Source organism: Leptinotarsa decemlineata, unplaced genomic scaffold (assembly GCF_025532065.1).
Source record: "Leptinotarsa decemlineata unplaced genomic scaffold, Ldec_3_MD MMD2_tig00003736_RagTag_RagTag, whole genome shotgun sequence".
Lineage (NCBI taxonomy): Eukaryota > Metazoa > Arthropoda > Insecta > Coleoptera > Chrysomelidae > Leptinotarsa > Leptinotarsa decemlineata.
This window is the reverse complement of record NW_027412593.1, coordinates 4679361-4690236: the sequence shown is the minus strand read 5'-3', so window position 1 is coordinate 4690236 and position 10876 is coordinate 4679361. Positions and strand designations below refer to the sequence as shown.

The following is a 10876-nucleotide window of genomic DNA, read 5'->3' as shown; positions in this document are numbered from 1 at the left end:
TTATACCGGTCGTCCAAGTTCCAATAGTGAACCACATGTGGGTACGGGACCTGGCACACACGCCGATCGGTGACGATCCAAATTCCATTAGGCTATTTGCCTAAGGCTAGCCTTCTAATTGCACACACACCGATTGTGGACGGCCGATTTTATACCGGTCGTCCAAATTCCAATAGTGAGCCACATGCTTACCGTTGATCGACGCCGATCACCGGTGTGCCAGGTCCCGTACCCACATGTTGTTCACTATTGGAATTTGGACGAGCGGTATAAAATCGGCGTTAAATTGCAACAAATTGTCGAGAAATTAATCTTGTAAAACTGAGACTCTAAATGAACTAAACATAATGAGAAGAATTGAGTAACAAAAACAGAAACTAAAAACTTGAAAATAAAATATGTTGAACGGTTTTATCGAAAAAAAAAACATAATAATGATCGAAATATTGTACTAAACGCTAAAAGATCATTCGGAAGGTTCTAGGTAGCAGTCATCACACCACTCTCCTCAGCAATCTACGGTATCGATCAGATAAAAAAAATAAAATAGTTGGGCGTAGCGTAACCTGAGCAAATGTGTAAATACTACGCCCAACGATTTTTTAATTTTTTATGTCTGATCAATACCGTAGATTGCTGTGATGACTGCTACCAAGGACCTTCCGAATTATTTTTTAGCGTTCAGTAGATTATCTACATCATTATTATCTTTTTTTTCAATCAACCCTTTCAGCGTAAACATTTTTTTTTTACTTATTTTGTTTTTTCATACACTCCTTGGTTCTATAACAAATTTCGATATTTTCAGTTAATGGAAAAATTATAGTTTTCATTTACTTCAATATTTCTCCACTTCTGTCGATAACATTCATTGAACTACGTCAATATGTATCACCTGTACCTTTGGAAATACTTGATATAATCAATTTTCAGGACCCTTTTGCTTTCAATTTTCTGTATTATTCCCCAAACACGTATTGATGGTATAAATGCTGTATCACTTTCACTATTAATTCACCATCATTAACACATTTTCTTAAGGAACACCAAAGATAATATATTTTTTATGCTAGACAAAAAGTGATTCCTCTTAATTTCCTGTGATAACGAACCATTTGAAAATTCTATTTTGGATTCTGTAATTAATAAAGAACTATTCATATCATCATAACTATAAACTTTTACATAAGTGAAAAGTATTCCCCATTAGTGTAATGAGAGTCGGATTCAAAAGAATTTTTATTGGTACATATAATAAATCACGTGAAATAAATAATACATAGAACTGCCATCAAGAATATCCATGACTCCTTGAAAACTAAAAATATTGTTCAACAACAGTCTCCATTCGAGATCAAAATTCTTATCGTTTCCTTAACACCAAAAGTCACAATTTGTTTTTTCAAGTCTCTGTGGCATTCTATGTAATCGAAAAGTTTACACATTAAAAAAATGTAGTGCTGTTAATTGATACTGAATATTTTCATTATCCTTCAAAATTGACACTTTTTATCTAATTCAACCAACATTGTGAGTCTCACCATTTCAGAGATAGCAATAGTGATAAATAATAATTGATGATATACAGCTAGGAAATATTTTAAAATCAGATGACAAGCAAAATCGTGAAGCGTTCTCCATTTTTAAGATAAATATCTGTACAATTTCTTGCCCCTTTTTTTGATAGGCAAAATTATTAAATATGACAAGTCACTGATAGAACATTTTTCAATACTTTTAATTTACGTAGTAACTAATTGAGATGGACTAAAAAGTTTTGCTCTTTCTATACCCATATAAACCACAATTGTTAAAATACCTAAAACAAATATGAGAATAATATGAGACTAAAACCATCTAAAATCATGTAGTTTTTTTGTTAAATCCTACAAATGGCAACTACAAAGTTTTAAAATTAAGCTGAATAGTAACTCTATTCTGTAACTCTATGAATATATAAAATATTTTTTTTACATTTTTATCGAAATTTGTCTTCATTATTTCAAAATATTAGCTATTTGAAACCTTTCCTTCTCTCTATATCATGGAAAATTCAATATACATAAAAATAATCTATTCCAATATGAAATAAGTTTTGAAAATGTGCACGACCGCAACACTAGGCATAAAAATGATGAGTAAAAACTGCTGCCGCTTAAAAAGATGTCAAAATGGACCAAATTTTTGGGCTGTGAAAATGTACAATAAAATACCACAAAAAATAAGATTTCTACCTAATAAAATATTTTTTGATAAAAACGCCTTCTTCAGCACTGAAGAATTCATGCACTGTGATTTAAGTTCTTTATCCATATAGACAGTTGACGTTGTTTCTATAATACCCAATTTTAAATTTTACTGCTTTCTTTTCAAATATGCTCGTCGACATAACCCAGATGTACTTTTTTTCTGAGTTAAGTACATACCAGGTCTATTCTATTTCAAAAATCGATAGTAAATGATATAGGACATTAACTTACGTTGGTATCCCCACATACAATATTGCTCATTATTTTGAAAAGAAAGTTCTGGACGTATCCTAAAGATCAAATAATAATTTGAATACAGTTACTGAAAACAATATATCCAAAACTTCAATGTCAGATAGATCAAGAGTATATAAGTTGACTCATGGTTTTTGTCTCAAACTTTATATTTGTCAAATGGAAAGAACTTTCTCCAACATAAAGGAACACATAAGTATTTTCTTCAATGAGAAGACCAATTGATTACAATTATGATTACAACATATTACAATCGGAAGAGAAAGCTTTAAAACTGAAGTCTTTTGAAATGCTTAAAAATAAATTGATTTAAGAATTCAGAGTTACTCAAAATATATTCGAATAATCCCCCTTCGTGAAACATATTTTGTAAAAAAAAATTGGTAAAGAAGATTTTAATTATGGTAATATTTGGCTCAGGTAGATTTTGTGTTTATTATATGTTCAATTGCAGTTTTGCAAACTGTCAAGGAAAAATATTCCAATTCAGAGTATTATTTAAAAACAGTATATTGGCTATTTTTGAAGTATCGGCCAGTTCCATTACATATAATTTATATATTAAATGTATTTTTGAAACGTGTGTAAGAGTGGTGGAGGTTCATATTTTCATTGGCAAAATTTAACCTATACACTTGAGTCAATGAATTATTACACATGCGCCATCAAAAGCATACAATAAAACAAATACTTTTATATAGCATTCTTTCCTTTCATAAGTGAAAAAGGAAGACAAAATAGTTGAAGTTTAATGATTGGATGATAGCTTGCACTTAGTACATTGAGGAGAGATTGCTATATACATGAGTCTTTAGCAATTTTAAAAAATTTGATACAAACTAATGTAGTTTACCATCGTTTGACAGTTTAATGTTGTTCTTTGAAGTTTCTACTGTTTCAATTCCATTACATTACACAAATAATCTGTGAGCATTTCATAGTAAATTTTATATCATAACTGTGGAATTTAACTTCAAATTGGGAATGACTCTAATAACGTTACGCCTTCTGGAATTTTTAATTGGCCAGATGTCGAAGCTGGAATATAATGTATTTTTTACTTTTTAGTGAATTTCGCAAATGAAAACATTTCTTCATTGAAAATTAGGTTGTTCTGAGTAGTAGCCTCGTTTTTTCGTTTTCATTACATTTATTTCGGATATATAAATTGATGACGCATGAGTAATCTTTCATTACCCTAAATTCACAAGACATGAAAGTTGGATCTCCATAGTTCTGATTCCTAGTTTATTAACCCTACAGAATAAAGAGCAAAGAATATCATCTCTATCCGGTTACATTAGTGGAATCAGAAGTGGTCTAGAAGTGGCGTCCTCTGAGAATACGAGCATTGATTCAAGAGGAAATTTAAGGAAGCAATCAACATGATTCTGATTCCTAGTTTATGAATCCTAGTTTATTAACCCTAAAAAATGAAGAGCAAAGAATATAATCTGAATCCGGTTGCATTAGTGGAATCAGAAATGGTCTAGAAGTGGCGTCCTCTGAGAATACGAGCATTGATTCAAGAGGAAATTTAAGGAAGCAATCAACATGATTGTATATTCAGTTCACCAAGGATAGGAATTCGGTAAATATGAAAACTTCAGACTCAATAATTTGCCTGTAATTCACTAAATAGTTTGTTCAACCAAACCGTATAAAATTTGTTTCTAATTAATACATAATAATTTAGGATCCTGCCATGAATGTCATCTTTAAATGATTTTTTTTAAGTTATTTTTTGAAAAGTGGGTCTTGAAAAATTGGTACGAAGACTCTGAAAAGAAATTGTGACCTAAGGTGGGTCTTTATGCTCGACTGAAAGTGGACTGCTGTTCATAAGTTATAAGTAAAATTGAAAGATATAACTGGAACCTCTGGCGTAGAATAAATCCACAACAAGCACTTTTTCCATACAATAAAACTGCATTACTCTTCTTGACACACGTTTCACCAACCAAGTTGACTTCCTTCGTTTCTAAAAAAACTGTCTTATTTCATGAATCTTCACTACAGCTGCATTCATAGAATGAATTTAACGAAAACACCTCCTGCAGAGCAAAATTGTACATCCTTTTCGAAATGCATGGCATCATCCGGAGATGGACTATACTAATTTCCAAACTATAACTTAACTTATTCAAGTTAGAGTATTTTCATTGGAATACCCTTTGAATTAAAATATGTAATCATGGTCTAAAAAATAAAATTAAAAACTGACTTTCACGTTTTCAATTTTTTTCTTGGTGATTTTATTTTGTCCCTATTCCTGCGCTTTTTGTCAGAATCTGAATCATCCGATTCTTTGATAGAGGGCGGTTTTACACTAGCTTTGGGTATTTCCATTTTATTCAAATATACCACAGGAGACATTGTAGTCATTTTTTTGTCACATTTTGATCTGAAGTGTTCTTTTGCCTTGATTATACTTGTGAATTTCTTTTTACAAAGTGAACATCGCATATGAGACTTTTTATGCACTGCTGCCTCATGTTTTGAGTACATTGTATGGTCGCACTCTCTACAGATTTTAACGTACTGCACTTTGTTTGTTACAGCTAATAATTGGGAAGACCTGGGAGAGTCAAATCTCAAGCACTGCGGTTGGAAACCAGTTTTGGCGCACGCTTCCTCATCAAAATTATTTTCTCTCTCTGGTGTTTGTGGAGTATTTGGCTCACTTTTGGCCTCAAGCGTCAGTGAAATATTTTCAATCTTCTCAACATCAGAGCGATCTGATTGTCTCGAGGGAACATGCAGGTCATTTTTCTCTATTTCTATCTTATTATTCTCATCTTCAAATATTGTTGAGGGTTTGTCATTTTCAGCTAAATCCGCATTTTCCCCTGAACCACCCTGACTAGTTCTGTTAGGTGAAAAATTCATTTTTTTCCGTCTGGCTAGCCTTGTATCTCGCTGAGGTGAGACATAGTTTGTTTGTTTTTCACTTATGCTGTCTATGGATATCAGACAAAGGGCGTTCAAAAAAGATATATTTTTTTCGGTTTCTACATGATCACCTTCAACTGAACCGTTCCCATATTCTGATTCAGAATCACACACTGTGTCATGTTGTTTTTCTGGCATATTTGTTTCATTAATCGGGAAACTAACTCTCTTTGGAGTCGTGTTTTCCTTCTTTTTATTACTGATATTGTCACTAATTGGGATTACATTTTTTGAACAGTCAGATATAGAACAACTTTCGATTTTTAATGAGGGTGTTATACATACAAAATCATTACACTGAATGCCTTTTTCTTTGGACTCCAAAACATGACCATGCTGGGTCTCTTTATCTTCCAATTTGGAATCTGTTTGTGCAGTGGCATCAGTTGTAGGTGTGAAAAGACAGCACTGTGTTCTTTTGTCAACAGTTTGCACTGATATTTGAGTACTGACACTCCACGTTACTGCAGGGTCAACTTGGATGTGTTCGTCAATCATCACTACAGTAGAAGCTGTTGTTTGTGTACTTATATCAGAACTCTGATCCATATCATGTCTTCTTGGGGGCATTGCCTTATCATTTCTGAAATTACAACTGTTTTTATACTCATTACATTCTAGATCTTTCAGTTTTGATTGTATCCATGGAAGAATTTCCGTTTTCAATTCTTCAAGGTCTGGTATTTCGATATCACACAGTTCAATAAGAGTTTTACTACTTTTATGGGCCATTTCATGTGTTCCAATAAGAACCTAAAAGAAAAGAAAAAGATATGAAGAATATATGATAATTTTATTCAAATATTTCATACCTCCAAACTTTTCTCGTTCTCAAGCGACCTGGTCCGAAATATGTAAAAGTTATAAATTTGTAGCATGCATGTAAAACAAATGAGATTGAGAACATCATTTTTCTTGAACTGCAAAACAAAAAGGAGGTACTAAAATTCATGAAACTCGAAACTTGTATATAAAAAAATCAAACATACAGTGAAATAATTTTTAATGATCCAACAATGTTAATACAGAAGTTTTTCTGTTTGGGAAAAGGAATTCTAAAGAAAAACCAGCGAATCTTCGGAAAATGAGTAAATTAAATACATTTCATAATTGCAAGAATCTTTCGAAAACATTTTTCCCAGACCAGAACGAAAGTGCTGACTGTCGACACGTCTTTTGCGTCTTCATCAGAAGACGACTAAAGCTAAATCTTTCAGCTATGTTAGAGGTTTTATTTACCTCTGGACCAACCATAAACTTATGTAAGGGTAATTGAATGAACAAATGAACAATTAATTCCTAGTAATAAATATTGTATTTTATAATAATTCCTAATTCGTATGTTAACGACTACGTGTTATGATACCAATGAAAAGATTTCAGAATTCCAATTGTGGTTATTCATATTTACAAAAGTATTGGGAACGAAATTTTGATATAATGTATATGTATATTGAAAAAACATTTTGGAGATTTTAAAAATTTGAAACAATCATTCAAATTTATTTGAGCCATCCTCCATTCCAACTATTCACTGTTAGTTCCATGTGTTTAAACTTTGCAAGTGAGTTCTCATTTTTCTTGTCTCTGGCTGCATTTTCACCTGCTCCAATCTTGGCTGTTTCTTAACTCTCTCCCTTTCTCTCAAAAAATAATGTGAATTCCCATCTTCTCAGAAAATATATATTTATTCAACAATTTCTATTTCGCCCCCTTCAAAGTAGTCCCTCTCAGATATAACACACTTACATGTGCCAGCGTTTGTTCCATTCTTCAAAACTGGTCTGAGGTCTCTCAGCAATTCGGTTTTTATCTCCTCAATCGTCGCAAAACGCCGTCCCTTCATGGGTTTTAGTCTTGGGAACAGGAGGCCAAACCTGGTGAATATGGTGGCTGAGGCATGATTATAGTGTTGTGTATGGCCAAGAAATTACAAACAAGCAATGACATTCAGCGTGATGCAAAAGCCATGAATTTTTTTTCCACAATACCGGACGTTTTCTTCGTATTGCTTTCCGCAAGCAGCACATAACCCCAAGATAATACTCCAAATTGATCGTACGACCATATGGGAAGAACTTCTGATGCCCTACGCCACATTAATGGAAGAAAACAGTGAGCAAAACCTTGTCATTTGATCGAACTTGGCGTGCTTTTTTGGTCTTGACTCTCCTGGGCCCTTCCATTGGGACGATTGGACTTTGGTTTCGATGTCATAACTATATACTCATGATTCCTCACCAGATATGACCCTTTTGAGCAAATCTGGATCGCCCTTGACGTCATTCAACAATTCCTGAGCGATGCTCATACAACGGTTTTTTTTGGTCAAAATTCAGCAATTTTGGAACGAATTTCGCTGCCACACGCTCCATGTCAAAAATTGCATGGCATGAGCCAACCGATATGCCGACATCCTCAGCAACTCCTCTAAAGAGTCATTCGACGATTCTCCATAACAATTTTCTTTATCTCAACATTTTCATGGGTCATTATTGTGCTGGGCGTCTAGTACGAGCTTCATGATTCACATCTTATTGACTTTCTGTAAAAAGCTTGTACCACTTATTAACATTTTTCTGGCTCGAGAGTACAATCATCATATGCAACTGTCAACATTTCAAGTGTTTTTGAGCACTTAATGCCATTTTTTACAGAAAATTTGATGCAAATTTTTGATCCATTATTTTTGCCAGCAGAAAATCGACAAACATGCAAAACACTTATAACTTTAATGCCTCTCGCCAACAAACTAAACATACTGAACAGCTGAAAATGTGAACATATGTAACATTTGATTCAATGTTGGTTTAAGATTGACCTAGAATGCTATAGTATCCCACCGCCTACACTCATGTTACTAGATTGCAATCTTTCACAAAAAAGATGATATATTCATAAAATCAAAGTTCAGAATGAGTGCAATTCCCTATTATGTTACCATAACAAATTGGCATAAGCAATACACCAAAATTCGGAATATTAGACCTCAAACCACCGACATTTCTACAATAATGACGAGTTAATTAATCACTTGAGTGGCAAACCTTTACAATATTTTATAGTATTATCGAATTCGATGATAGATCTCTTTGAAACCGTTCTGTAGTACTAGAAACAGAATAACATAATCCTTTGATAATAGACATTTATAATCTTGCCACCCACATCGAAATGACCAACTCGTATTAATTTTGTTGCATATTAAGAGAAAAATACTGAATTTCCAATAAAAATTTTATAGCATTTCATTTTAATAGAAAATTACATTGTGAATTTATTTCAGAATAAATCATCTGAAAGATTATTTTCAAAACTCAACTATTGAAAATAATTTTAGATACCCTAAAAAAAGTGGTAGTTACAATGAAGTTGAGAGGGGAAGTTTTGGAAATATACATAAATACATCTCTACAATAATTTTATTCTGGCATAGAGTAAATCCAAAATAAACACTTCTTCTACACACCAGAATTGCAACACTTTTCTGGATACAAGTTTCACGTTCAAATGGAATATTAAAATAAGAGAAAGGGGACGATAAGTAAAATTTGGAACCTTTGACTCAAAATGAATCTATTGAAAATACTTTTATTTCGCCACAACAAGACATAAAAACTGTATTTATACCACAACACCGATGATATCAAGATCTTTGAATCCATTGTCTGCATGATGTTTTTCATTTCTTCAGAAAGATTCAACTGAATTCTATGAATGGTGTGTAATCAATTACACGCATCCTAATGTAACCAAATGTCACTGCCAATCATTTTTCAGTATAATGCATCCAGTTATTAATGACTATCGTATTAATTATATTTACTTAAACAGAACACCTGGATCTAACTTTATTGACCTGAATTCAATGAGTGGAGAGTTCCGTATGGAAGGAATGAAGTAGTTTTTCATTATTATTTTTGTTTATGCCACTTTATAGTGGAAGTTGCCTCGGGTCTTCACGAGTTTTTGTCTCTCAGAATAACTTTCCTTGGCGGGTATACTTCGAAAGACTTTGATCACGGTTTCCAAAAATAGACAAACATTTGAAAGTTTCAGCTACTTTGTTGAAATCTGATTTTCAATGCCAATTGTATACTATTGTTCACAAGTCTTCCTGTTGAGAATTAGACTGGCTTATGGTTGCTGTTGCCTGTGTGCTCCTGGCTGATAGGATGCCTATTTGTGTTACAATAAAAAGGTCTGATGAGAGGTTTTCTTTTTGGTAATATGGCTAGCTATAGTAAGCTGGACAGAGCGTGTTTTTCTCTATTCATTGGCCTTCACTCTTCTACCACATACCTACTGAAGTAGATTATCCAATGATGATTAAAAAGTTGTCTGCTGACAGAATTTTTCTAATATCATGCTTCAAACTTGGTATTTGTTGGCTAAATCTTCCAGCCTCTCCATTAGTACTTTCTTGCGGTGCGAGAAACCCCCACATGTAAATTTCACAGGAAATGTGTCGAAGGATGTAAGTCAAGCCGAAGGCACAGACGGTGAAATAATATAGTAGTATAAAAGTAAACTTTGATTCGAAAATACTTATAGAAAAATAAAAATAATACTAACGATGATAGCAATTTGTTTTATGAATATTCCGATATCTAAAAAACAGAAATATTTCTAATAGATTGATTACTTCGAAGAAGATATAATGAGGACGTGAAAAGTTCATACTCTTTTAACTTTTGAAAAGGAATAGATGTCGTTGGATACAATTTACAGAAAATAGCTTAATTTTTTATTGTACTTATTGACGGAAAAAATACAAGTGTCGTCACTCGCCACCAAGAAAAAGCTATCGATTCTGTATCAAATAGAAAGGAAAAAACATTTCTGTTTCCTGAGTAATTGGCAATTTATTTATTTTTTTCTAAAAATCACTCACTTAAGTAAATAAATATTTTGAATTATTCAGTTACTAGCAATAATAAAGTTCGTTTAATAAATTCATTTCATACATTTTGGAATGTTTATGAAGTAATTTTCTATGCAGCTATCAAAAAAGTTTATGACGCCCTTTCATCGACCAGTAACACACTTATTAAAAAATAAAAAGTACTAAAAACTGCTTCTTTTTAGGCACCCTTCAATTAAAAGTGGGAATTTTTTACGTCAGCAGTGTTTATATTTACCTTACCTGTATTCCAGTAGTTATTTCAATCAATTTTCTAATGTAATCTCTAATTCGTCTACGTTTTCCAGAAGTCATGGAAATCAACGCTGTGGATGATGAACACAATCTGCATTTCTCTAACATTTTTGATGCTGACAAGTTGGGCAAGTGAAAAATCACATAATAAATTTAAATATACAAAAATTTTTGATAGACAGCTACAAAATACCAAAAAAGATAAATTATAACATAACCTAAACCACCGTACATAAGTAAACAGCCTAAACGTTTCTCTCTC

General features: G+C 32.7%; 1 protein-coding gene across 3 annotated transcripts; it reads right to left on the bottom strand.

The window, feature by feature from the left end:
* Positions 1-1226: 1226 nt before the first annotated feature.
* LOC111509859 (uncharacterized) lies at positions 1227-10870 on the bottom strand. 3 transcript variants are annotated; one of them, XM_023165703.2, is made up of 3 exons: positions 10603-10870; positions 6269-6376; positions 1227-6209 (listed from the first exon to the last, which is right to left on the bottom strand). In XM_023165703.2, exons 1-3 carry the CDS (start codon positions 10720-10722, stop codon positions 4731-4733), a joined length of 1707 nt encoding a protein of 568 aa, XP_023021471.2. In that variant the 5' UTR covers positions 10723-10870; the 3' UTR covers positions 1227-4730. The 3 variants fall into 3 exon arrangements, with proteins under 3 accessions (XP_023021471.2, XP_023021472.2, XP_074034429.1); XM_023165704.2 differs by having other exon boundaries at positions 10598-10867; XM_074178328.1 differs by having other exon boundaries at positions 6269-6296; positions 10603-10867.
* Positions 10871-10876: the final 6 nt, after the last annotated feature.

What these genes read in the sequence shown, in the direction of transcription:
- LOC111509859 (XM_023165703.2), bottom strand. Translation starts at nt 10,722, where the DNA reads ATGTTAGAGAAATGCAGATTGTGTTCATCATCCACAGCGTTGATTTCC. An exon ending in AAATAACTACTGGAATACAG is followed by an intron (nt 6,377 to 10,602) that starts GTAAGGTAAATA and finishes TTTGTTTTGCAG; the next exon opens with TTCAAGAAAAATGATGTTCT. An exon ending in AGAACGAGAAAAGTTTGGAG is followed by an intron (nt 6,210 to 6,268) that starts GTATGAAATATT and finishes CTTTTCTTTTAG; the next exon opens with GTTCTTATTGGAACACATGA.